The sequence below is a fragment of the Lagopus muta genome, chromosome 4, assembly GCF_023343835.1.
Source record: "Lagopus muta isolate bLagMut1 chromosome 4, bLagMut1 primary, whole genome shotgun sequence".
Classification (NCBI taxonomy): Eukaryota; Metazoa; Chordata; class Aves; order Galliformes; family Phasianidae; genus Lagopus; species Lagopus muta.
The window spans coordinates 32,140,643-32,168,058 of record NC_064436.1 but is presented as its reverse complement, the minus strand read 5'-3'; the positions used below and the strand labels follow the sequence as shown (position 1 = coordinate 32,168,058).

Here is a 27,416-nt window from a genome sequence, read left to right as displayed (position 1 = left end):
TAAGCGTACCACACGAGTCATTATTTGAATATTTCAGCATAGCTTTGGGAATGTTTTCAGATACTGGCTACAGTGTTGTAAATGGAGACAGCATGGTTTAAGGATCTGAGAGGCCAATATGCAAGGAGAAGTAATACCGTTCGCTACTCTTTGTTCCCAAAGACAGGCTGACGTGCTTGCTGTGAAGTTTGTAATGCTGAGTGCATGACCTGTGCACACCAAAGCTTATTTGCTTCTTCAGATATATCACTTGGTCTAATAAAACTATTTCTTTCTGCAGACTTCATACCTCTCTAAGTGCTTAGACTGCAAGCTCTCCTAATAGAGTAATCTTGTGAACTTGTCTGGAAAGCATTATTTTTGGTTCAGAAGAACCAATGCATTAGTAAGAATATCCACCATTTACCAATGTAGACAGTATGTGTCTTCGGCTCTGGATCTTTGCTATATTGAGAGTGATTCAAGGCAGGCTGTACTTACCTGAAGGTTTCAAGAGGTGTGGTGCACTTGCAAGAATTGATACAGTAATTCCAGTGTGGCACAGTACAGGAAGAGGAGTGGGGGGGGAGAGGTTAAGGAACACCTTAGAAATGCAAAGCAACACCCACATTTGGATCAGATAATATCTGGAGAATAAACAGAGTAGCAGTCATGCTAAAATTGGCAGTAAGGGAAGAAAACGCCTGTTGGAAAGTTCACGTATAGCTAGCTACTGGGTCTCAGTTACAAGATCCTTGAGGCAAGGTGTGTGCTGTCTGCTCAGTTATGAAGCACTCAGTGTACCATGGTGGGCTAATAATACCTCGTCTTTTCATTACCTTTCACTGGCAATAGCAGAACTATCTGTTTTGTTTTGGTGCTTGTTCTTTTCTACTTTTGTATGTTGATTACATGACTTGTGCAAAAGCTGCTCTCTTTCTGTTAATTTTATTTTTCCTTTATATAATGACAACTGCTTCAAACAGTGAGATATAACTGGAGGACCTTCTCTTTCACTTCCCTGTCTTTACCCAGGAATGTCCAAGCAGATACTCTGACTTTGAGGCTGCAGTGATGAAAATTAGGTTGACTACTCTCTTCTTTTCTTAGCTACCTTTTGATGGCAGTTGGAGATTTTTTTCTGTGTACATACAGGGCGCTGGAAAGGTCTATCTAGATACTGATAATTGTCTTTCTGATGTTTCAGAAGTACTGTGTATCCAGCTTTTCATTGCAAGCAAATCAGTTCCATTCCCTCCTGTTCTTGCATCGCAAATGTGTGGTCAGTGACTGTTTTTTAGACCCCAGGGCTGTAACACTGGTCTGGCCATTTATTCACAGAAAGCATCATGCCTTGTATTAGTCTAAGATGCATTGGACAATTTGGAACTTCTTGGATTTCTTTTAATAATCAGTTCTCTAAATTGTACAAAACATTCAAGCATGTATTTAATCCTCTGTTTCATTGCTGTTGCTAAGATGAAAACTAAGAAATGTAAAAATGAGCTGAAGGTAACCAGACTGTGCTTTGTTGGTTTGTAGTCCAGATGCTGATGGTGTTGTGACAGAAGCTTTGCTCACATTCTGGTTCTCTGCCACGGATTGCAAAGAAGCACTGCGCAAAAGAGTTGAAAGGATCTTATGGAGGGGCCTGAGAAAATACACTGGGCCCCTGCGAATAGATGTCAGATCTTCTACTGTCTCAAGTAAGGACATTACTTCTCTCTTAGATCTAGTTACTGTTCTGTTCTGATTGATTTAACTTGATTTTGCCTTCTGATGATGTTTACCCATCAACGTAAAGAGTGAAAGCCTCACCACAGTGTTTTGGTACATAGCAGTGCAAACAAACATGCCCCTTAGATCTTTACAGCCCCAGGGAGCCTGAAAGTGCAAAAATGATGCCTGGATGTTAGTCCTTGTGGGGAAACAGCACACGCTTTGGAAAAATTCTTTTTTACTGTGAGGATCAAAATTCCTTTCAGACTCCTAGGTTAAAGAAAAAGAAAGGAAGAGTGTTCTTATCAGTGTGACCTCTCAGGTGAGGATCTGGACGTTTCTTTACTTATGAAATTGGCATCTGACTGATGTGAAGAGTAACAGCACTATTAGTGATTGATTTAGTGATTTGCTGAACAGATGAGTTTTCTCCTTCGTGCTTCTACAATTCTGATCTGTTAGAGAGTTTTTCTGTAGGCTTAGACTCTTGTCTCTGCGCAAGGCTGCTTTGTTTATTAGTTAGCATTTTTTTTGTGAGTCAGACTTTTCAAGAATGAGTTGCTGGTCAAAAGGAAGGGACAGATACTTGCTTCACTCGTTTTTGCAGTTCTTCTGTTTACTCCTGACACAACAGTGACAGTACAGTACATGGATACGTATACTTCCTGATTGCTTGTTCGTGCTAGACAACTTAAGCCAGCGAAGGTGCAAGGAGGTGAGACAGCTTTGTTGAATGAATCTTGGGCTAAATCCCGTGCTGGATGGATCCAGGCTTCCTCCCACTCAAAAATGATTGAGAGCAACTATTTGTTCTGTCTATTGGTGCTTGAGGTGGGTAGATGCATTGCAACAATGTAGGGAAATTCAAATATGAGTGTCATATGGCCATTGTTTCTTGATGAGCCAATCATTCCTCATCATTGGGATGGCTCATGATGGTAAATGTCATCCCTGTGAACAAGGAAGCACCACATATCTTATTCGTTTCATGTAGAAACAGCATGTAGCCGTAAACCAAAGACAGTGAAAGAGTGCTGTTGTTGTTTTTTTGGTTTTTTTTTAAAGGTGTTTGGATCATGACTTACTAAATCTTAAAACTCTGGTTTAGTTTGACTTACTTAAGGAATAAAATTGGAAAGAGTGTAAAGGTGATTGTTAGAAAATAAACATGATCTCATCAAGTTACTAGCTATTCATGTTTAATCTGGTAAATGAGAGAAGTGGTTCAAAACTCTGTTTTGTTGACCTTGAACTGCACCAGCGCTACCACAGTAATACATTAGTTGCTAGTTAAAAAAAATTAGCTGGTACAATTGAATCACAGTGTTTTCATTAAATACTTGGTTTCAGATAAAGATGGCATCTCAATGTTGCTTTGATAAAATTGTATGATAAACCTCCTGTTGCTTTAATTGGCTGTCCCATCTAAACCATAAAACACTGACTACATAGGTCTGTTACTCAGAACAGGACAAGCATTGTGCAACTGTTAAACATGATATAAAAGGTTCATAAACAATACCCTGCCATTTCTAGAAGACAACAATAAAATTTGAATCTTTCTTTGCTAAGGGTATTTCAACTGTATTATGAGTCTTAAGCAAGCTACATTTGGCAGTGCCATTTAGAAAATCAGGTTGACTCAGGTGGAGAATACAGGAGCTCTCCTGTACTTTCTGAGGAAATGAATGTCTGAAATACCAAGTTTGTCTCCTTCCTCAGTCCTGGAAGAAATGACACTTTACAACAGATCCCAGAAGTCCAGAGGACTTTTGCATTTTAGATTTCTCTTTGTCCAACTCTAGTATTTGAATCAAGGACAGTTGAGAAGCCCCATAAGGGTCCATGCTCTGTATTACTTTTCTAACTTTTGCTTCACTGTAGCTTTGATGTTTTTGCCAGCTGGAATCCTTGCTTATCTTGAGGCAGTTCTAGAACTTTTTCGTAACAGTTTCTAAAAAAAAAATCATTAGACCTTTCAGTGTAATCATTTTATGAAAATATTTTAATTTGAGGGTCATGATATAGCATAGCTTAGGTAAGCATAGCTAACTAGTTGAAGAAATCCAGGTCAGGCACTTATTTAAATGGCATGCTAGGAGGGTCTGATAAGGAGAATGAGTAAGTCTTCCTCCCAGCATCTGATCTAATCTTGTTATTCAACACTGTCTCAACTTGCACTTCACTCAAAAGTGTTTGCTTTTTGGGGATTAGATCCAGCAAACTGCTTGCAGACTGGGTGCAGGCTTCCAATCTTCAGCTGCAGTCCGGGGCAAAAGCACAGAATTAGTCTGCCAGCCAAGGATCTTGCTTTCCCTCTTTATTTCAGAGGTTGGGGAATAAATAGCTTTGAGGAGATAAAATCTAAACTGATGATGTTTAGAGGGTTTTTTGTTGGTTTTGTTTTGTTTTTGAAAAACACAGAAGGTGGATAGCATTGATGTGAAAATACAGCAAGTATGTAAAACAAGAAAAAAAGGCAAAATAATATTATTTCTATTTTGTATCATCACTAAATAGTTAATGGTCTTTATATAGGGATGGAAAAAAACCAAAAAGTTCTTGGGATGTCTTCACATGTATTATTACTGGAGTCCCTGTTCTTTTTTCTTGTCCAGCTTACAGTTCCTAGACTCCTAGCCAACTATGGTGGTATTTCCAGATATCAGCTATAGGTCTAAGAGGAAATGGGAGGTGATAGAGATTTATGCACTTGCATCCAATGGAGTTTCACTGTCTAAATATTTTCAGTGAAGAATCAAATGAAGTCCTAACTTCTCATTCTGCTGTCTTTCCACTCTTCAGAGATGTCAGGTCATGACTGATATAGGAAAAACCCAAATTAGGACTTACTCTTCCACTGGCACTGAAAGAAGGTGTTACAGTTTGTCCTCTATATAGTTCTGGCACCAAAGAGATAAGGCTGTTTTGTTTTTTTTTCCCCAGGATTTCCTGGTTAGAAGTAGAGTCACCTCACAGCCTGCATTCCTGTTAGGCAAAGTATAGAGCAGCTTGCCAGCCTATTTCCCTTTGCCAGGTAGGTTGGAAGTCTCTCAAAAAGTGTTTTTGGAATATACTCTTGACGTCAGAAAGAAACCGGTTGCAAGACCAGTGGCACTGTTCAAAGTGAGTAGGAAGTATTCCCATCTATCACTCAGCCAAGGGTTTTGACCATGAACTATGAGTCATGCATTGGTTTTGATCAACAAGTCAACTGTTATTATTTCTATTTATCTGGCATCAGATACTTACTAAAGCTCCTTGCAAAGTACAGAGCCTAAGAAATAGATTCTTTCTTCTTTATCAAGTCTTATTTGGGAGACATGCAGATGAGTGTCTGACCTGAATTACTGAATAATATTTAATCAAGTTGTAGCTCAAAGAATATATCTGGCAATCTTTGCTTTTCTTGTACTTGATATCTGTACAACCCAACAGCATCCTGGGGTAGTGGAACAGGATGTGTATCAACACATTGACAAATACAACAGAGATTCAACATTCCCCCACTTTGACGATGTTACCTTGGCACAAGGTGGTATATTTCAGTGTTTGCAGCAGTTTACAGAGCCTGACTGAAATGGGAGACACTGAAATGTATCTTAAAATGAGTATTTTTGCAGAAACTGAGCCATGCATTAAAAAGACTTAGGGAATAAAACAGTTCTCAACTTCATGAATGGTGGGTTCTCCTGTATGCCTAAGGGAAGGAGACAGTACTTGAGGCAGAGCAGGTAAGTCAGCAGCAGCTGTTAGCCCCTGCTGGATAGTGGCAGTTTAGCTCGCAGTCTTGCTCCAGTAATGTGACTTTGCATCCTCTGTTCATGCCAGGCTTACATCTCACCCTTCACAGTGACAGGACTACAAAGCCATTGCTGAAACCAGAATTTGAATTTAAAGTAGAATTTTAAACACTGTGATACTCCTTTCTTTTAACTGGAACTAAAGTTCCTGTGGCTTCATGGCTCAATGTAGCTAACTGAAAAACATACAAAAAATGTATTTTCCTTGATAGCGATGATGTTGTTACTTTAGTTTGGATCGGATGAAAGTGAATATATGCTGTACTGGAGATGCCATAGGGCATGACTTGTAAATGAGGATTCCAGCATATGTTATTGGCTAATGAATCCTCTGGTCCAAAAGCACGTACTTGTGTATTGTCATGCATGTGGCTTCAGTGAATTTCTGATAACACATGGCATGTTATTTTCACACAGGGGAATGTTTATGAACTAAGGAATTATTCAACCTTTGTAAGGAGAAGATTATTACCAATTTTGGACCTATAAATTTCAGTGAAAGATGGGCTATTCTCTTTATCAGAAAATGGAGAATAATTAAGATGGAGTTGAAGGCAGCGATGAGGGGAAGTCACAGATATTAAGACGGGCCTTGTGGACAGGAGCAGGGAAGGAAGGGAAGGGTGACAGGGACAATTAGAGGTACACAGCCTTTGTCTTGTCCCTACCAGGTTAACTCTCCCCTGCTGAAGGAATGAGAATTGCATCACTTGTCTCTAAGTTATGCTTGCTACTTCCACAAGGGTGCTTAACTCTAAGGAAATTACTCCCTGGTGTCTCAACAGGAATTATAGCAATGCTAGTAGGAGTGTGTTTTAGGTTGTGTGCAATATGCATCCACAGAATAGCAAGTTATTACTGATAAGCCCAGAGCACTCGTGTTTTGCTATATGTCAGGAAACTGCTGCATTTCCTTTCATTTATGGTTTTTAGAACATGGTTGAGTCTGTCACTGTGAAGGACTGATCTAATTCCTCTCTCATTCCAGTACCTGGGGCCTTCATGGTCTTTGAAATAATTGAAGAACATTAGGGTAGGGATATTAGAATCATAGAATCATCAAGGTTGGAAAAGACCTCCAAGTTCAACCAGTCCAGTCCAGCCACCCACCTACCACCAATATTTCCCCACTAAATCATGACTTTTAATACAATATCTAAACATTTTTTGAACACCTCCAGTGACTCCCCCACCTGCCTGGGCAGCCCATTTCCTGTGCCTGACTGCTCTTTCAGAGAAGAAATTTTTCCTAACATCCATTGTGAATTTTCCTTGGTGCAACTTTTGAAACTAGTGGTTACATTATGGTACATAGAAAACTGCAGTTGGAAATCTTTAAATTAATTCTTGTGGAAAGTAGCATTTGGGAAAATTAAGTAATTGTCCTGGTATCGGATTCTTGAAACAGCTTTCTTATCTCTAATTTTGCAGGTCTCTCAGACATTTCCACACTGAAAACTCATGATGTCCTTTAGTAATGCATTTGCTTTCCTTGTTTAAACCTCTTCAATGTAATGTCTCCTCCATTGTTTCACTCATGGTTCTGGTTGTTATTTCCTCTTTGATGTAAATGCTGGTCTCCATGACTAAATTAAGTGAGGTAGTGGACACAAGATGTACTTTTCTAATGCTGTAATGCTAATGTTGTTTGAAACATAACAAAGAAAGCACATCTTATTTTCTGTAGGAATCTCTGAATCTCTTTGAGTAGTCACATTCACTCTGCAGGTAATTATGAACCTGTGAACATTTAGATGGCTTGGAAATAGGTCCACAGGCTTTGGACACTGAACTCCTTTAGAAATCCTTGCCTAAAGTGGCTGTTGTTTATAGGCAATTACCAAAATCAAGCTGCTTTCCAACTTTTGCTTACTCCTCTTTCCCTTCCATGCTTGCTTAAATGTGTATTCAGGAGTAAAAATAGGATATTAACTGATAATAATCTTAAATAATAACTGTACCAGGTCACTTTTCTCATTCATATGGAACTGAGACCAATAACGTCCATGTGTTCAAAGATTGAGTTAACTGTATATGCAGAATAACTGTATTTTCTGATCATCCAGTTGGAGAACAGGGCCCTCTTTTGAAAGATGGTTTCTCTAAGCCATATTTCAGTAGATAGCTGTGATTTTAATTGAAACATGAGTTTTCTCTTATAAGTTGAGCAAGCTTTAATTTTATAGCGAGTTCCACTTGGCAGGTAGGCAGTGCATATTCAAGTTGAACTTGTTCTTGTTTACAGTGAAAACCTGAACACTGTTTTCCTAAATGCAGTACAAATAACTATTTTTCCATCTGTATGTGGCTGGGATGAGATATGAGGTTTTAATTGTTACTAATTGATGCTTTTTCTTGGTAGTACAAACAACTAGGGACAACTAGTAAATTAGCGGGGCTGAGAAAATCACCTCATGCCTCACAAGGCATGGCTTGCAACGTGCTGGCTGGCACAGTCTGAAATGGTGTGCTGTTGTGCTGTTGGCTAAGCTTGACAAAAATGTCAAGTAACAAATGAAGGCAAGCCCCACCATGAGGTGAGACAGCAAGCAATGTGTTTTTTTCAGAAGTATCACGCAACTCAACGTGTTTCTGCTTTTGATGGTACCTACTGTGGGTTCAGCTTATCTGAAAATTGTGTCACATCAGGTTTTCCAAAGGTGTTACATGTGCTCTGAGCTTGGGATCATGGTTTGAGTCCAGAGTCTCTGAGTCCTTAGATTAATCTCTGTGATTCCCAGATTTTGTTGCTACCCGCTTTTGCCTCTTAAGGACTGCCTTTATTTTGTGGAAGTTTTTTGCTTTGTTTTTGTTTGCTTTGTTTTTATTTTCTGTGGTGTTTTCTTTGGTACCTCTTTTCCAGCCCCCGGTGTGAGATAGGCAGTCAGGACACTGTATCTGACAAAGCAAAGCATTGGCCCTGCCCTGACAAACACAACATTAAATTTATGGGCAGATGTCAGTGCACTTTAGCAGTGGGTGGAAAAGAGAGTACATGAAGTGTGTAGTCTTGATAAACTATGCTAAAATTCAGAGCTGTACAGGCATTCTGTTTTAACATTCACAGTATGTGGAAACGTATTTGGAGAAACAACGTCTGGGATAGTCTGGAAGCAATGGATAGGTCTCAGAGCAGAATTTTGCCCACGTGAGGTTTGTAGATTTTTTCAGGTGCCTCATAAAAAAAAGCAAATAGAGATGTAGACAGATGCCTTGCCGAACAGCTGTGTGACTCATAGCAAAACTCAGTGTAGTGAGAACATGCCAACTGAATTGCTTTTGGCACTGTGCTTGAACAAGCTCATTGCTTCTTTTGTTCTCTTGATTAGCTTTGCAACATAATATAAGTATTAATAATTGACTTCAGGCTTCATAATCAGGCATTATGAGTTAAATGTCTCTCCACCCAGAGAGGAGTTAGAAAAATAATAATAATTAAAAAAAATCAATATTGCACTTGAAGGTGAAAGATGTGCTTTCACTGTTTATTACACTTGTTGGTTTATTTCCATTTTCCAGCTTTACAATATTAGAATGACCCAAATGCTGAATAGTACTGAAAACAGTATGAGTTTCCAGGAAAATACTGGATGCTTATCAGAGTTGAAATAAATTAATAGGGCCAGATTTTTTGGAAGAACTTCTTGCCAGTATCACCACGTAGATAAATCAGCCAGATCTTTAAGTGTGGCTCTCCACCCACTTCTTCCTCACTTTTTAGCTTATTAAAATTTGCAACACTGCTAGAGCTCTCTGCTGAGGTAACTTTTATTATCTGGTACTATTACAGATTTAAGGAATCTTGGCAACAAACAACAATATTATTCAAGGAAATCAATGGACTATAGTGAGCATTTCCAAAGCCCAGAAGTACCTGTACTTGAGTGTTGTCTCCTTTCTCTGTCACAGCAGTTAAGTGCAAGTAAGCACTTGTACTGACAGGGGACCTCACAAGTTGTTGCTTGCTTGCCGGTAAACCTTATCTGGCTTTATTACGTGAATGGTGAATAAAACTGTGTCTCTATACAAACTTTCAATTATAACTCAGTTCCATTTTTATAAAATAAAGCAGTGGTTGTGCACATGTGTTTGCCTTGCCACTGGCTTTGTTCTGTAATGTTCCCTGCAATCAAGCTGTATGCTCACTTGCAGTCCTTTGGTTTCCTTTTTATATCATAATCTGCTTAATGTTATATAAAGATTGAGTACTTACTTAGTAGTAGTGGACTGCAAACATGCATACCAGAAAGACTGTCAAATGCACAAGCAAAATGTGGTAAGAGCACAGTAGCCAACAGGCAGAGAGCCCTTTGCATTAAAAAAAAATTATTTGCCCTGGTTGGCATGGTTTGGGATCAAAGCTAGGATATTATGCAAAAAGAAAATAAAAAAGAAGGAAGTGGATAAGGTCAGAGATCTGCTGAGACTATCTGCAGACTGTGAATTTGTGGATACTGTACAAGAACCTCTAGGCAATTTAACGATAGTTTTAAAAGTGTGATTATCTTCTAGATTGCCGGCACGTGGAATGGTAGCTCTCATGAAAAAGAGAGCATTGTGTAAGCAGGTGGGGAGACTGATACCTTGAGCCAGTGCTCATCAGTGAAAGAAAAAGTGTATTGTATTGTCACATACTCAGAGCAGCTCTTTGGTCTGGACCTCTGAGGATATTGACTGCCTGGAGTACAGCAAACTGCACTGCAGAGCAGGGGTGTGACAACCAGTGCAAGGACATAACCACATATGACCTTTCCTGGCTTCTATTGCAGCCTACCTCTGCCTCTTGGGCCATGCAGCACTCAAGTAGCCACAGGAACTGGATGACCATGGAGATGATAAGCCTTGTCTATGCTTTCTTGGCTCTACTCTGACTTTCCTTTTTTTTTTTTTTATTTTTTTTTTTCAGCTGTGGAGAGGAGAAGAGCAGAAGCAATCTTCAATGACAGTAAGTGGGGGCTTTTTAAGCTTGAGAAACTTCTGATTATTGTAATGAGCTTTAAGAGTCTCCAAGCACTTTTCCTTGCTCTTCAAAGCCTTTTTTCTTCCCTTTTGTCAAACAAATGTATCCTTGTGCTTCACATGTATGAGAAACTCCTGCTTAGATAAGAAGTCTTAGTCATAGAGAAGCCTTTTGTTAGTGCTTTCTGGGATACTTAGGAAAGCTCTAACTACTAACAAAAACAATCAGTATAAATTGGGTGAAACTTCTTTCTAGGAAAAGTCCCCACCCATCTCTGAGTCCCATCAGTTTTTCTGTAGTGAGATGATCCTCCTGTTAATATAACAGCAGTTGAGAGAGAGCTGTTTAGAAATCCCCAGGTTTGTGCAGAGAGAAGACATGCAGGTCCTGCTGCATCACTCTATGGATGACAGATGGCCATAGCACAATCCTGTCTTCAGCAGCATCAGTGTGGTAGGTGGAGGGTGCACCTTAAATGTAAAACCTGGTATCTAGGAAATCGATGACTTAGTAAACAAGGGCTGAGCACTGTGGTTTCAGGACACTTGCTTATTTTGTGTCATTGGACATGCAGACAATAAGCCGTATTTTTGTGAAGGCTAAAAAATTTGGATAATTCTAGGTTTACAAAATTTAGGTAACTCCTAGGTGTAGGCAGTGAAAAAAACAAGTGAACAGTGAAGACTTCCAATAAAGAAAAACTTAATTGCTTGGTCTAACTGACTACTTTAACATCAAGCACAGCAGCTATCTGAAAGGTTAATGAGAGTGTGATGAAGGTAAGAGAGTCCTTATCAGGGATTTGAGCAGGTTACACTTAAAAGCAATCTATTAAAAGTGGATTAAAATGTGTACTTAGTCACATCTATAATCCTGTGTGCATAGGGCTGACACCCAGTCCTCTCTTCTTCTTGGAGAGACTGCAGACTCTGTTTCACATATGCTTGTCTTTGATGCCGTAGCATAACAATTCATCTCCTATTGGTTTTTTTCCATACATGCACTAAGTGATGAGGCTTACACCTGACACTTTAAGGATAGCAACCAAGCAGAGGCCTATAGTACACCCTGTGAATGTAAGGTGGCACAAAATCCAGTAGGAATGGGCACATGCAGAGGAGTTTGAAATAGTGGCTTTCAATGTGCTCTTAGAAGTGGAAGATTGGAATTTTCTTTTGTGTGTATTGGAAGTAAGGAAGGACAATGGTAAAATGTACAAAAGTTATGTCAGTCTCTGATTATAATGAAAATATTATGGCTTTGGAATGGCTGGTAGCTCAAAAATTGCCATGTAAATGTTAGACAGTGTGATCAGTCTTCTAAAGATACACTTGTAGGGGTCGAGTTGAGGTAGTCTGTTTTAAAGATGTTTGAGCTTTCAGGGACAAAGTTTATTTAGTGATTGAAAAGTTGTAAAAAACCCATCTTCAAATGGGTTTCAAGTAATGGAAGATGAAATAACATTTCTTTTGGGGTTCATTTTAAATTCTGGTGTTCCTGGGTTCCTGAGGGAACTGTGAGTTTTCCCTTGTTTTGAATGCAACAGGTAGTTCATAGCATTGTGCAGATCTAGGTCCAGTAATTGAAGATTACCAATAGTTTTCAGAAGGAAAAACATGCTATTACAGACAATCTCATCAGCTATTGTATACCTTCCCATTTTCCTTTCACATGGGAAGTTTTGTACAAGTAGCTGTATCTTTACATGCCACTGATTTCCTTCATCGCAATTTTAAATTTCATCACAGTGCAGACACTACACTGACCCTATGATTTTCTAGATATTGTGTGATAGTTTCCAAATTTATGAACAGCTTTCAATCTGCTGAGTTATCACTGCTGCTTTTGACTATGAGGTACTGTTAACATCACCTTGTGCAGATCCTAGCAGGAAGGGGCAGAGGTTACGCTCTGCGTGGCTCCAATGTTTGCCTTCTGAGGACTTCAAGGGTCTGGTGCTGGCAGCTCTTCAGTGAGGTATTGCGGATTTCCATGTTGTCCCCCCTCTGGGTCACTGTCTGAGGGAGACAGACAGTGCAATAGTTCGTTTGATATTGTCACTATGCAAATAATTCTTAGCTCTGTCTGTTTTTCAAACAATCGGGATAGTTCTGTATCTCTACTTTCCTAATGTCTAGCTGAAATCTAGGCCTGGATGAAAGCTAGTGAGTCTTGGTCCAGGTAAGATGAATTTGACGCTGACCGAATGGGAGAAAAAAGCTGAAACAGCTCCCTCATTTGAGGAAGTTTCTAAAGCTACTGGGGAGCTTCATCTGTTCCTGAATGTCTGTTTTATGGTTGAAGCCATAGATATTTTTATTTCTCTTCAAGTTGGGAAAATAATACTTCATGGATGCACACCATGCTGGAGGTATCCATGTTTATTTTTTGATCTCTGGCTTGGATTGGCATGTTGTTCTTTGCCTGAAGCAACTCTCAAGGTTCGTTTGCAAATGGCCATTTGTGCAGTGTATGATTGCATGGTTCCAAGCAGCAACTTACTTATGTAGTCTGCATGCGTGCTTAGTAAAAACCCATGGCTTGGACCACTGCCATCATTCATGTTTTATCCTTTTGGCAAATCACCTGAAATGTTTGAGTTGGCAATCCCTAGACTTGGAAATTGTCCTGTTTGTGTGGTGAAGGGTTTTGATTCTTGATTTGGGCTGTTGGTGTGCCTCAGCCTGAATCGTTGACCATCATGGTTTACCACGATAGTCAGTTGTTCATTCAGGCTTCTAACAGAATGGGTTATGCATGAGGATCTCTGTTCTGGGAACTGGTGGAAGGTATGTTTTCATATTGATGGATACTGTTGGAGAACCTAGTGCTGTGTGATTTTTGACATCTATTTTCCACAGTACCTACAGCCATTGGCAGGCATGCTTACTAAACAGACGAGTAACTAATATATATTTTTTTCCTTTCTGACAGTCTGCGGGTTACGACAGAATAGATCAGTCAAGTCAATAGCAAAAGCAACATCCTTGAGAATAGTTGGAGGATTGTCTTCTGCAGAGACTGGAGACTGGCCGTGGCAAGCTAGTTTGCAGTACAATAATGTCCATCGCTGTGGTGCAACGCTTATCAGCAATACTTGGCTTGTATCTGCTGCTCACTGCTTCAGAGAGTAAGTTCCCAGCTTAGAGAGAATCTGCAGCAGAATGTGCTCTGTTTGGATCAAGCTGTGGGGCTTTCCAGATTTACAACACACCCCTAACTCTTTCCAGGAGAACAGTTTTCTGCCTTGGAGGAAGAAAAAAAAAACAAACAAACAGGTTTGGGGTGAGCTTGTTTCTAAAGGTGTTCTTTCACACTGCAATTAGGTTGCTGCTGCTGCGGGCTGCTACCAGAAGTTCTAAGCCCAGATTTGTATCTTTCCATTTAACCATGCACTCTCAGAACTTTTTGTTTCAAGTGCAGCCATTGTGAAACTTCGGGACATGTAAGATGGAACAGCTGTTTGAGTGAATAATTAACATCCAGAAAAAGAAAAGATGATTTTTCTAGCAGAAGAGCTTTTTGGGCTGATTACACACACCCTGTGGCTAAACAGTGGCTAGATCAGGAATGAGAAGTTGAAGGGAGTAGGAAACCATGGTTGAGAAGAGAGTGCAAGATTGCCCTCTTCTAGTAGCAACCCACAATTACATGGGGGCACAGTGTTATGAGAATTGATGGATGCCTTAAGAACTTAGTAGGGAACTGGCTTGAAGGGGTTGTAAGATAAAGATTCTTGAGAATTTTAAACACCTGAGTACGTGTATTCACAGTCAAATATTTACAGCACTCTTACCTTTTTCAGAATGAGTCACCCTCACAAGTGGACTGCTACTTTTGGAGCTCTTTTGAAGCCACCAACCTTGAAACGATCAGTCAAGACTATTATTATTCACGAAATGTACCGCTACCCAGAACATGATTATGACATTGCACTTGTGAAGCTCTCTAAACAAGTTGAGTTTACGAGTAACATACACCGTGTTTGTCTGCCTGAGCCATCTCAGACTTTTCCATATAATATTTATGCTGTCATCACAGGCTGGGGAGCACTTACCAATGACGGTGAGTCCCAAGTCTGCCAGGCAACCCATGTATTGCATGAACCAGAGCACTGATTTACTACTGAATAGGTATCACTTGTGTAGCTGTATGTTATATGGCAGCAAGCCTGATTTTTTTGTCTACAAGCAATAGATTTGTTCAACAGTGAGCAGCAGTTTCTTGCTCTAAAATTAGACTTGACAAAGAAAGAGGTACTATCCACTTAAGCAGAAAATAGCATAAATGTCCTCTTTTTTTTTTCCAGCCTTTCCATATTATATTGTAGATACTTGAGACAGGTGGCCAAGCCATGCATGTGTTAATGGAGAGCCTAAAAAAATATTCTCTTAGCTCAAGCCAGAAGCCTACAGAAAGCCGTGCAGGCTTTCAAGAAAATTTCCACAGTGAGCTAGATATGATCACTTGTACAGACTTGCATATATCAGGCCAAGCTGTGAGTACATGTAGCAATAGAACCAAGATGCTTTGATGCCATATCATGTGCCCAAATGGATAGGTAATTTGTGTTCCATGGTATCAGATGGAACTTTGTACAATACAGTGTTACACTTGGGGCACTGTGTATCATGCAATCATTAGTTCTGTCTTAATATTACAGTTTCTAAGTGAAACTATGAGTATGTATTTTTTTCTTAAGGGCCCAGCCTAGAGAGAGTAAGAAGTAAAACCTCCATATTGTATCAAATTAATCTGGTGCTTGGTAAGACATTAAATGCAATTCTGTTAATGCCTGTACTACTCTTTCCCTCAGGTCCCACTCCTAACGCTCTTCAGGAAGCAACAGTGAAACTTATCGACTCGGACACTTGCAACAAAAAAGAAGTGTATGATGGGGACATAACACCCAGGATGTTGTGTGCTGGGTACTTAGAAGGAGGAGTAGATGCTTGTCAGGTAACAATAACTGAAAATTAAAAAGGAAAACTCTTTTAATGCTGATTTCAGTATTTGGCTAACCGAATATTCACTAACGGTATAATAGTCCTTTAAATAGGCTCTGTTCAAACAGGAATTAAGATGTGAAGTGAAGTAGCACTTCTTAAAATTATTTAGCAAGTAAAATCCATACTGAAGGAGCTAAATTAGCATAACACTCAGAACTTAAACCTTTCATGGCATGAGATGAAATTTTCATTTTGTAACTCAAAATAGCTGCTATAAGCCCAATTGCTTCTCATCATATCTTCTATGAAATCTGTTTTTCAAAAATGTATCCTGTACATTGATGCTTTATTCCTCCTTTGCTGTTGCTATTCCACACCAGACCCTTATTTGCTGGACAGCAATCACTAGCAGGTGCTTATATTTTTGCAGGTGTTTGAACAAAAATATTACCACCTGCAAAAATATTACTACAGGGATAACTTTTAAAAAGGCAACTGCTATTAATGTTACTTACAAAAAAAAAAATAAATACATGTAAGTAGTGATTCAAAACAGACCCTTTCCAAAATCCCAGTCCTATGGATTTAAACAAAAGCTGTTTGCAGGTAAGTACTGGAGACCTAATTCCTCTGTTCCTGTCTCACTCAGAATGAAGAGACCTGAACAGAAGGGTGCAGCTGCTGTGTATTTCAGTAATGCATCTTGCTGGATGATGGTGTATTTGTTCTGTTGTGTGACAATTGCCTTTAAGCCTGCAAGATTTCCACTGAACTGTTATTACCATGTCATGCTATTAACAGTATCTGAATTCAGCCTTTGAAAATGACTAATGTCTTAAGAGATATTATCTAATTAGAAGACCAATTTTCTGATGAAATCCTTTCTGAAATGTTATTGCTGCAAGTGTCTAAAAGAGTTTGCTGAAAGGATAGTGGTTTCTGTAAAAACAAATAAAAAAATGACTTTGAGGAGAAGACAAAGCAGTATGAGGAATGCTTCACAAAATGAGAAGGGTCACAAAATGAGAAGGGAATTTTTTGTTTGCTTGATTTTTAATGGAAGGATACTGTACAATCACAGGCCAGTCAAGAGACTTCATGGCAAATAGGAAATAGCCACTGACTGCAGACTCAAATTTCACATATACCCTGGATTCTGCACAAGTGGCAGCTCTTGAAACACTGCTTGCTTTTCTGTCTTACTGGATGCACCAGACCCTCTTGTCTAATGATAAGACTTAGATTTTCCCTTCTGAACAAATAAATCTTTTTTTTTCCCCCTCCTCTTTCTCCAGGGAGACTCTGGGGGACCACTGGTTACTCCAGATTCTAGACTGATGTGGTACCTCGTGGGAATAGTGAGCTGGGGAGATGAATGTGCCAAGCCAAACAAACCTGGAGTTTATACACGAGTGACTTATTTCCGTGACTGGATTACCTCAAAAACTGGCATCTAATTCCAAAATCAAAAATGGATATAATTACATAGGTTACATGTAACTCATAATTGTCTGTACTTGTGAAAGGTTATTTTTTTTTTTAATATGTGTATTCCTATTAGTTATGGTCAGAGCAAGTTTTGCCTGCAGCAAGCACTATCTTTGCTGTCAGAGATCCTAAGCTCTTGTGAATTTATACTAAACATATGAGATTGCCTTCCTCATCTTCCAGCTTTGAAGAGTTCTCATTTTTATCAGAAAATATAAACAGGTGTTATTCAACTAACATTTAAAAGCTAGCAATTTACCTCCTTAAAAACACAAACATTTTTTCAGGAAATAAGAAATTTTTTTCAGCTATGGCTGAGGTCTGAAGATGTCCACACTCTAAGCATAGAGGAAGCTGAACCTTCTTCTTCCAGTGAAGCAAATATTGTCACAGCTGTGTTTCTAGGAAAGTGAACCCTTGATTATTATTCTTGTTAGAGATCATCATCTGCACAGACTGCATCTGAGATCCTGCATACTCACCCTGCTCAGTGGTCTTCATAGCTAATAGCGGGTCCGCCAGGACTGAGGGTAGGTCCAAACTAAGGAAGAGGAGGATTTCTGTGCTTGCAGTTAGTTCAATGGGACAAGACAGAAGCTTGATGTTCTTGTTATAAAGCACGTTTTTAAACAGATTTTTTGGTAGATTATATGAAGTTCAAGTTACTCAAAAACGCTATTGTAGAAGTGCTTTGTCGTGATGCTGTGCTGCTACTTCTGGAGCAATGCCCTTCTCTACAGACTGTTCAACTCACATCATGCTAATGATGCAGAAACACAAGCTCTACCAAACTTTATTTGTCATGTGTGAGCCCACAAACAAGCTCACTGGAATGCAACCCAGCATTTAAATTTATGCCAAAGGAAAAAGAAGTACTTGCCACAAATAATCTGGGAACTGCCTTTTTACTTCAAGTCAAGAAATGGTGTGCTTTCCAAGGGCATGCCAACCAACAGAAGTCATCTCACTGCAAAGAAAATAAATAGTGATAAACCATCTTGTTTCACTGATGGATTAATTTCTGCCATGGATAAATGTGATCCTGTTTTATGAGTCTGAAGAGCAATTTCATATTGAAGAACAGTCCAGATGGAAACGTCAGAGTAAATGCTATCTTTATATGCAGATTAAGCACTTTTCCTACCTCTGTGCATGACATCTACTAGATTTTTGTTGGAAAGGAGTCCAGTGACATGACTATTGCTGTTCCCTACAGCCCAGGCCTTCAATATACGGAACCAAAATGTCAATCCAGTACTGTCTCCTTCTGCTGTCTTTGAATGGCCACAGGACTGCTTTTAGGCTGTGAATACAGGACTCAAGGAGTCTGTACGAGACGTGAAAGAAGCTGCAAACCCCGCAGCTAAACTTAAAACAACTGAAAATCTCTCCAGAGCATCTCACCTCCTCTTCTGCTCAGGATTGGGTCTCTCCTCAGCCTTTCTTCTGTGCAAGCTCTGTAATAATCAGAATCCATGGGAACAGGATGCTTACCATTTCCTGAAAAGTCAAACCCTGAATGAAAATGTACACATGGATGGAAAAACCTATGTTGAAGCCTTAAAGGGGTGGGGGAGAGATCGTCTTATTTTTCAGATCCTTCCAGTCTTTTTTCCATATCTTTTGAATTTTAGTTTAAAAAAAAAACAAAAACAACAAAACAAGCAACCATCAAAAATGAAGATGCCTTGTCTCAGAAAGAATTGAAGGTTTTAGTTTAGCTTTGCTTTTGAAATAATAGTATCTTTCTTCTGATTTTCCATATTCATTTAAAAATGAAAAGGATCTTGGGACAGTTAGGAGGATAGTTGGATGCAGCAAATCTGTTTCCTTAATTTATTGATGAAGTTTGTAATTTATGCACTTTTGAGTTGCTGCTATTTTTAAACTAAGAATTTACTCTGGGCTGAATGCAAACTGTAGAGTTTGGGATTAAGGTCACTTGGGAACACTGTTTTCTTCTAGTGTTCAGGTCCCACTAATGTAGGAGAATGAGGAAAAGAAATTACACCTAGTTTTTTGTGCCTCTTATTGTTTTGTAGCTGAATGCCCTTCCTTATAATCAGCGGATTAATTGCAATTGAAAGTAAACTGTAGTTCACTTTCAGAGGAACGTAAGGCTTTGTTTTTCACTTAAATCCATCATTTTGTCTACCAAATGGAGGGGCAGCAATAAGGGGTCAAGGCCCAGGTTATCTATAATCCGTATAAACTGGTTCCTACCTCACAATGAAAGTAACATGTATTTAATACCTTTAAAATGAGAAAGGCAGCCTTTATTTCAGATTTTATTGTGAGAGGCCAAACAGCCAAGAGGTGTGTAGGAGAATGTCTACCTTACTCAGGGAGTCCTGAGCCAGCCAGATGCACTTTTCTTCACAAACTTTTAACAAACTGTCTGGCCTGGGTTTGTCTTATACTCCATGTCAGTGTTTTATTTATGAAGATTCTGTTTTCTGCGGTAGAATTAAAAAAAGAGAGAGAGACTATTGTGTGATTAAGGAAAAAGATTTTTAAAAACCTTTTATTATTGTTAAGATTTAGTAAGGATTTGAATGATATAAAGGTAATATATTTCGTAACATTAAATGTATTTAAAAACGCTCCTTTTTTGTCCTTTCTTCTTTAATAGTAACTGTTGAAATGTGTGATTGACTCAGAATAAACTAGTCTTTAGTTTGTTGTGAGACTATTCTGAAACTTCAGTTCTTTCTGTTCATTCCTGATCCTAGGAATTTTCCTTTAACAGTGGCTGGAGCTTTACAGACATTTCTGCAGCAACAGAAGTGAGACATTAATTTTTTTAAAACACTAAAATACTATAATGGGAATTTCAATACATTTAGTGCTATGTAAATTTGAGAGTAAATCTGAACCTTCATCCAGGAAACAACCACCATGCTTCTTGCCTTGTGAAATCCTATCCTTGTAAAATGACCTTCCTGGCTCTTGGCAGTAGGGACTTCTATGCAGCTGACATACCAATTCTCCTGAGATTACCCAGGCAGATTTACAGCTTCCAGAAGCATGTTCCAAACTTCTGGTTATCCAAACCAAGTTGGTTGAGGCTTGCCCAATGCTAACTTGCAACCTGAAGCACAAATAGGAAGGAAATAAGAGCCTGATTGCACAAGGCCTAATCGCCTGAGGAGGTCTGGTTGAGTGACATCAAGCAGTCATTGGGATACCTTATGTAAGTAAAGCTTGTGGAAACTCCAATTCCACGTCTGCTGTTCCTGTTAACAAATTAGAAGAGCTGAGAGCCAAAAGATATTATGTACCCCAATTAATACTTATCTGGCAACTTGCAGTTTGTGTTAGAGATACACATGCATGGAAAAGCTGGCTTTTGCTTTTGGAAATGCTTTCAAGCATGTTAGCTTGGATTCACCTGGGGTAATTGGTACCTTTTGTTTATCTGCATCAGGATTTTAAGAACGTTGTTAATGTGGTTTCTAGGAAGGTGTCACACTATTTAGAGCAGCTGTAAGTGAGAAGATTCTTTAGCCCATCACACTGTGAAGGTGGGGGCCTTTAAAATGTGCCAGCAAAGCACTTCCACATCACATGTCCTGACAGCACCTCATTGTTTTAAGAGCCCGTGGTCAGCCATAGCTTATGGCAAGATGTTTGGAAATCTACTGAAATAATGCTTCTGATGTGGATTTATGGGTATTTCTGCACAGGCCTGTGTGCTAAAGAGAATTGTGTAACACATTTCTAGTGAGAAAATGATACGGAGATTTGTGGCTAATTTATTAACTGATCAAGTCAGAAAAGCAAAGGCATCCTCCCAATCTCCCCTGGAGAGTTCTTATCAAGAATTAGAAATTGCACCTGAAATTCAGAAAATTAACACTTAAAAATTGTTAGCGGCTGAGATTTTCATAGCAGATGGAAGGGAGCTTTACAGCTATCTGCTGTAGGTCCTTTTGCAAACGTTGGCTTTAAAGAGACATTCAATACCTGTGTACAGATTGAATCTACGATAATGCACTGGCCTAAGCACAGAAAGATTGTTCTGATAGCAAAGTACCAATGATTGGCCTCAGAATGCCAGAAAACTGAAAGCCTTATGCTGATACCTTTTGCCAATCTCAAAAACTATAGCTTACTTTAATATGGTACAAATACAGAGGATTATTTTGTTTTCTGATTAATTATTATTTTTTATAACTAAGGTCTTAGGTGTGTATATATATATATATATATATATATATATATATATATATATATATATATATAAAAGATGAGGTTGTGCGTGAAAAGAAAGAAGTGGCTCCAGTTGTTTCAACTTTTGCAATCTTGGAAAATAAGCACTAAACCTGTATGTTTTTTATTTGGTACTGTCAAAAAAGAGAGCTCCTGAGTATACCTGCTGCCAATTGATGTGTCTGGGAACCTGTTTCTTTGGCTGCTATGGTAAACAGAACCTGTTGGTTTTATTTGGCAGTTGGGCTTAGAATGCCTGTATTTATAGTTTCATTGGCAATGAGTCTTTGTTTTATTCCTGCTGAACTGATGGGCAAGAATTAACTGGTTGTTGCTGTTTCTTCATTTAGGCAAAAGGGCTTTTCAGTGTTACTACACAAAATCTGGTTTGTGTGGAATGACTGCATATTGAGGTGATGTGCATCTCAAGAGTGCAATAACCAGGACAGAAACAGGGTATGTAGCAGATCTTTTTTTAAAAAAAAAATTTCATGACACATTTGGTTGATACATTCTTAAAAACAATAAGTGTTAGTTTAATACATATAGAGAGAAGCATGCTCACTTGTAAGGAAAGAAACCACAAATTAAAGGTAAAAATCACTGAGAAAAAATATCAAAGTGGCAAAACTAGAGCTGATATTTTTTTTTGCATCTTCAAACTTCTTTTTTTTTGTTGTTTTTTTTTTACTCCTTAGAGCTGGAACTCCATATAATTCATTTCATGAGGTCTGTGCGTGGCTCTTGAAGTCTTTTGAAATAATGTAACTGATTTTGTATACATTTGCATACTCTGATTTCGGGTCTTTTGCAAAAAAGATGAAAAGCAAATACCAGCCTTAAATATCAATTGCCTTACTAGTATGAATTGCATTCTTCCTGCTTTGCTTTTTCGGTTTATCCTGTCTTGCAGTCCACCATTTTAGGCTTCTAGTGGCCTCTAGTGGTCTAGGAAGTTTGTCTGTATCTTCTCTGTGTGTTGTAAGAAACCCATGTCTAGTGGGCAAGTACTTTCAGTGCGATCCTGCTACAGCAAGGCCTGTGTTTGAATGATGAGTGTTGTCCAGCCACTCTTAGTCATATTTAATAATTCAACACAAAAGCTGTCCCATAACTGGGGAAGACTTGGAAGGATCAAGTCAGTCATATACCGGTCAGTCATGTACCAGTTACATGAGGTAGAAATTCTAATATAATTGAAAATAATGTAGCAGATGTGAAAGCAAAAAGAGGATCAAAACAAGCAAAAAAAAAAAAAAAAAAAATTTGAAGGAAGGGGGACTTGAAGGGAGATGTCACCAGCCTGGTAGGAGGGCTCTTAGTATTGGGATCTTAACCAAACCCAGGAAATGGGAAGAGGAGAGGTGGCAGAGAAAGTGGTACGAATGGAAGGTGATGTGGAGTTAGTGGTACCAGAGCTCTGTAGAGACTGCAATAGTTACCACAGCTTGCTTTAGTTGATCTGCGCTGGCTGAATACCAATATCGTCTCCCTGTACTCAGCTCTGGTCAGGCTGCGCCTTGACTACTGTGTTCAGTTTTGGGTCCCTTGCTACAAAAAAGATATTGAGGCCCTAGAGTGTGTCCAGAGAAGGGCAGCAAAACTATGAGGGGTTTGGAGCACAAGTCTTATGGGGAGCAGCTGAGGGAGCTGGGGTTTTTCAGTCTGGAGAAGATGAGGCTCAAGGAAGATCTCATGGTTCTACACAACTGCCTGAAAGGTTGTAGCAAGATGAGGTCAGCCTCTTCTTGCAAATAACAGCGACAGGATGAGAGGGAATGGTCTAGGGAAAGTTCAGGTTGAGTAAAGAAAGAGCAGCAAGGCAGTGGCACAGGCTGCCCAGGGGGGTGGTGAGGTCACTGTGAGGTGTTGGAGCAGTGGGTAGATGTGGTACAGAGGGACGTGGTCAGTGGGCATGGTGAGGATGGGTTGATGGTTGAACTGATGATCATAGAAGTCTTTTCCAACCTTAATGACTGTGATTCTATGAAGAACAAAACACCAACCTACAGAGGTTTCCATGAGCACTTGTTTTGGCTTGGACTGTTGTTTGTTTGTTGTGTGATTGCTCTGTGCCTAATTTGTACCTTTAGATGCCCATGCAACATACACTAGGGATGCCAAATTTCTCTCACCAACCCTCCACTTCAATAAATCTGGTCTACATTTGAGATAGGCCACATCTTGCTGGCTTATCCTCCATCGCGTGGAGACAGCCTCAGGAGAGTGGGGCTCAGAAATAACCTGTCACGTAAACCGGTAACTCTCGAACATGATGTTTGTTTGTAACTAAGTTTTATTTATTTATTAACAGCACGGTGCTTGCAGAATATTAAAAAAATAAAAAAAATTTTAAAAAAAGCAATTTAAAAAAAAAAAAAAAAAAAAAAAAAAAAAAAAAAGCTTTCACTTGCAAATCACCGCGTGAGAGCAGAAGCCGGAGGAAAACCACAGCACCCCCATCTCGCGGCCGCCATGTCGCGGCGGGGCGGACCAGGAGGCGGGCCGACCGGCGTGGCCATAGCCCGGCCCCTCATGTCGGCGCAGGCGGAGCGGCCCCGGCTTCCTGCCTTTCCTCCTCGGCGCGCCGGCAGCACGCAGGCCTGCTCGCAGTGCCAGGCCGCCGCGGTGAGGGCGGGCTGCGGGTCGGGGCGTGTGGGGCCCCGGGGCGGGAAGGCGGGCGGGCGGGCGGCCTGAGCCGAGGGAATGTCCCGGCACCCGGGAGCAACCCCTCGTGGAGAGGGGCGGCCGCGGGGATGCCCGCAGAGCGGCGGGCCGCGGGGTGGGACGGGTTTGTTTGAATGCCTTTTGGCTTTGTGTCGATACCCTTCAGCGGCGGCGTTGGCCCGCGGGGTTGGTAGGAGCGGGTGTGAGCGTTCCCTCTTTCCGCTGACCAAACAGGGAGTCTGCCTCGACCGGGATCTGCCTCCGGAAGCCCTGGTTAGGTGGGATGCGGTCAGGCCTCCCTGCTGTCCCGGCCTGCTGAGCAGCAAGTAGTTAGCTGAGCCTGTGGTAACTTCGAGGTAAGAAGCACCGTGAAACCAAACCGAATCCACGACTCGTGAGCTTTTGCCCTTTCTCAGAGCATCTCCTCCTTTCCCAGATGTCGCTTCTTAGTTTGTCTCTGATCTGTGTTCTGCAAGCAGCTGAGAGTGAGAAGAAATGGAAGTGTATGTATTAAGTGTTGAGCACTTGGTGAGGACCCCTAAGCAGGTCCTTCTTTGAGAGAGGTTCAAATGGGCTGAGATAAAATGAGAAATACAGCTTGGATGCTGAAATACATGAGCAGAATTTCGTCCTAGAGCTGCTTGACCAAAATACTGTTAAGTTCTCTTTTGGAATAACTAAGTCTGTTTTGCCAAACGCAGTTGGCATGCAGGTAGCAGCTCTGTGCTGTAACAAAGAATGCGGGAAGAGAACTGATAGTAGATAAATATGTGTTGGAAATGCCTTTCTCAGATGTGTTTTTGTAATTCAAATGGCAAACTTTGTGTGTTCATTGCACATCCTCATTATTTACAAGTAGCTATTGGGGAGGAGAGCACGTGTGATGGCTGTCAGCAAGCATGCTGCTGCAGCAGAACCAGCTGGAGGGCAGTAAGGGAGGAAGATTGGGTGTGTTGTACCTCAGGGTGCATCAGCTTCCCCACCTTTGTACCAAAACCATTTTGTTTTGGGCAGTCCCAAAGTGAACGTGCAGTGGAGGAGCTGAGCAGCTCCGAGATGGTTGTGTTGGGCCATTATGAGGTGGTGTTGGTGTAACCTGAGGAGACTTTCAGTCTGGATTTCCAGTCAGAGAGGAAAAGTTAAGGCTTTTAGCTGAGCAGAGACTCAAGTACTGGACTCTCAGATGTGGTCTGATACTTTCTGTATTGAGAGCTGTTTTCTAAGATAATCTATTAACATTGATATTTCTTATATTCAGTGCTTGCTGTGTAAGTGCATAGGAGCACTGCAGAAGTGGCTGATGATGGAAGGTGCTGCATGCTAATTGCCTTCTGTGTTGGCTAGTGTGTTAGATCTAGTATCCACACTGTGGAGCAACTTAACTGGTCAGGTTTGTGGCCTACTCTCCAACATACTGCTGTCTCCTCTCTTCGGAGAAGGGATTATCTATGTCTATGTCTAAATTGTTTTCTGGGGCTGTTTGTGGGGATCTTACATACGTTCTTTTTTAGCTGTGATAGATGCTGATGCTCTGGGTCAAACTTTGAGGCTGTTTTACTTCTCCTGTGTTTAGTGGCAATTCCTGCCAGATCCAGAAGGGACAAATTGCTAGCGTGTGTAACAAAAGAATCATAGAATGGCTTGGGTTGGAAGGGACCTCAAAGAACCCATGGGCAGGGTCGCCAGCTGCTAAGTGAGAAACTAGATCAGATTGCACAGGGCACTGTCCAACCTCATCGTAAAAAAGTAAAATAAAAAATAAAAAGAATGCTTCATGAATTTGCACGTCAACCTATCCAGTGGCAGCGCTTCTTCGTAATCTTGGTGCTTACTGATAACTTTAAAATGAGAAGGTCCTAATAGCGTGCGTACTCTGTTCTTAACTCTTTGAACTGTTTAATTTGATTTCTTAGTTAAATGCATTCACGTCTTAATGTGACTTTTTTGCTCAGTTTTTCAGCAGGATAAATGGAAGTGTCAGGGAAGCTGAAATCTGTTTTAACTATATTCTTTATTTTGTAACCAGTTTAGTGCAAATCAGTCGCACTGCGTCATGGCAGCAGACTCTATGGAAATCGACGATGCTTTATATAGGTGAGAGTATCTGATTTCTAAGTGTCGTTCTTGATGTTTCAGCAGCTCTTAGATCTACACACGTTAATTTGAAAGACAGGGCTTGAAAGCAGTACCTACTGCCTGTTGGGTCAAGGTATGCCTACTTATGCTGCTTCCTCCTTTGGTTTGAAAGTGGAAGGAAAAAACATCCAGCTTATCAAAATGAATCCACTTCCTGCCAAGCTTCTTAACCAGTTCTTACACAAACTATAGTTTGAAGATGTAAACCATTTTCCTGTGAAACTGTTCATTTTTCCAGTGTCATAACATCTGTTTTCTGTCCAGATGTGAAGTTGTTGAGTTAGGCCTGGATTTTAGGTTTGGCTTTCTTTTCTTTGTTTCTGTTTATTTTTATTTTTTAATTTGTTAGCTGGGAGTAACTTGATCATTTGGTGTGACAAAAGTTTACAGTATTTGGAACAAACAGTATCTCTAGAAAAACATGGTGGAATGAGAAGCTTCTTTAAAAAGAAACAAACAAACAACAAAATCAATCAAGTAAACAAACAAAGACAAGAATCTTATCTTTTGATCTTTTGTGTGCTGAATAAATGTGACACCAGCCAAGCTGCTTGCCTTTGACGAGTTTCACAAAAATCATTTCCCATTAGGAGATGGTGCTTAAAATAGTTGTAATTTAGTTGTGCAGCTGGAAACAACCAGTGTTTCAGAGTTCTGGGTTCGATCACAAAAGCTGCTGCAGTCCCTGATGTGAAGATTTCTGATAGTGAAGGAATTCTGTAGTTTGCTTGTCTCTTCAAGAATTAGATCTGAAGTAATTTTATACTGTCCTTAAAAAAAAAAATTGCACTGATTTATAACAAAAAAAAATATTTTTTTTCTCTAAAACATGGAATTGAAAAGCACTCTGCTATATGCATTTTGCTATTTGTATTGGTAATGCTCTCGGTAAGCATTTACTTCCTAAACCAGTGTACAGTTCAGACTATGCATGTTGCATTCTTAGTTCTTGTTGATTGGAAAACTGGTAAATATAGCTGTGCACCTGTCACTGCTGATGCATGTTCATCTGCAGAAGGTAGTACTGCAGATTAAAAGCTGATTGGGACACTAGGAGGAAAGAAATAGCCATGGAAACTAAAAGCATTTTAGCTTGCTCTTGATTTTGTTTGTGTCTTGTTTTAATTTGAATTTATCTTTGATGTAGTCGGCAGAGGTATGTTCTTGGAGACACAGCAATGCAGAAGATGGCTCAGTCCCATGTGTTCCTGAGTGGTGTAGGTGGTCTTGGTGTGGAGATTGGTAAGTTTGGTTATCATTTGTGTACGCAGACACAAGCATACATAAACACACTGTCCCAGCTTGCTTCTAAAGCTTATTTTAGATGTAATAAGAATGTGTGAGGTATCTGAGTGAATATATGTTCAGCATGTGTAAGTAGCATAGATGACAGAAAGATTGAGGGCTTCTGTCTAAAAAGCTTTCCAGTAGAACAAAGTTTTAAATTTTACTTGAAAATATGCTTGTAGTGCAGGTAGCTTTACCCAAAATCTCATGTGTGGG

The 27,416-nt window shown here is 40.0% G+C and overlaps 2 protein-coding genes across 3 annotated transcripts in view; both read left to right on the top strand.

Moving 5' to 3' along the window:
• LOC125692351 (transmembrane protease serine 11E-like) overlaps positions 1–19,367 on the top strand; it is a 39,694-nt gene extending 20,327 nt beyond the window's left edge. The window contains exons 5-10 of the mRNA XM_048942743.1: positions 1,522–1,685; positions 10,408–10,446; positions 13,396–13,591; positions 14,267–14,526; positions 15,278–15,420; positions 16,706–19,367. Coding sequence (XP_048798700.1) covers positions 1,522–1,685; positions 10,408–10,446; positions 13,396–13,591; positions 14,267–14,526; positions 15,278–15,420; positions 16,706–16,867 — 964 coding nt within the window. The 3' untranslated portion in view covers positions 16,868–19,367. The remainder of the gene's footprint in view (positions 1–1,521; positions 1,686–10,407; positions 10,447–13,395; positions 13,592–14,266; positions 14,527–15,277; positions 15,421–16,705) is intronic.
• A 4,257-nt stretch (positions 19,368–23,624) lies between these two features.
• Positions 23,625–27,416, top strand: part of UBA6 (ubiquitin like modifier activating enzyme 6) — a 29,659-nt gene continuing 25,867 nt past the window's right edge. For both annotated transcript variants that reach the window (XM_048942698.1, XM_048942697.1), the window contains exons 1-4: positions 23,625–23,738; positions 24,012–24,133; positions 25,804–25,871; positions 27,061–27,155. In XM_048942698.1, the coding sequence (XP_048798655.1) occupies positions 25,831–25,871; positions 27,061–27,155 (136 nt within the window). In that variant the 5' untranslated portion in view covers positions 23,625–23,738; positions 24,012–24,133; positions 25,804–25,830. The remainder of the gene's footprint in view (positions 23,739–24,011; positions 24,134–25,803; positions 25,872–27,060; positions 27,156–27,416) is intronic.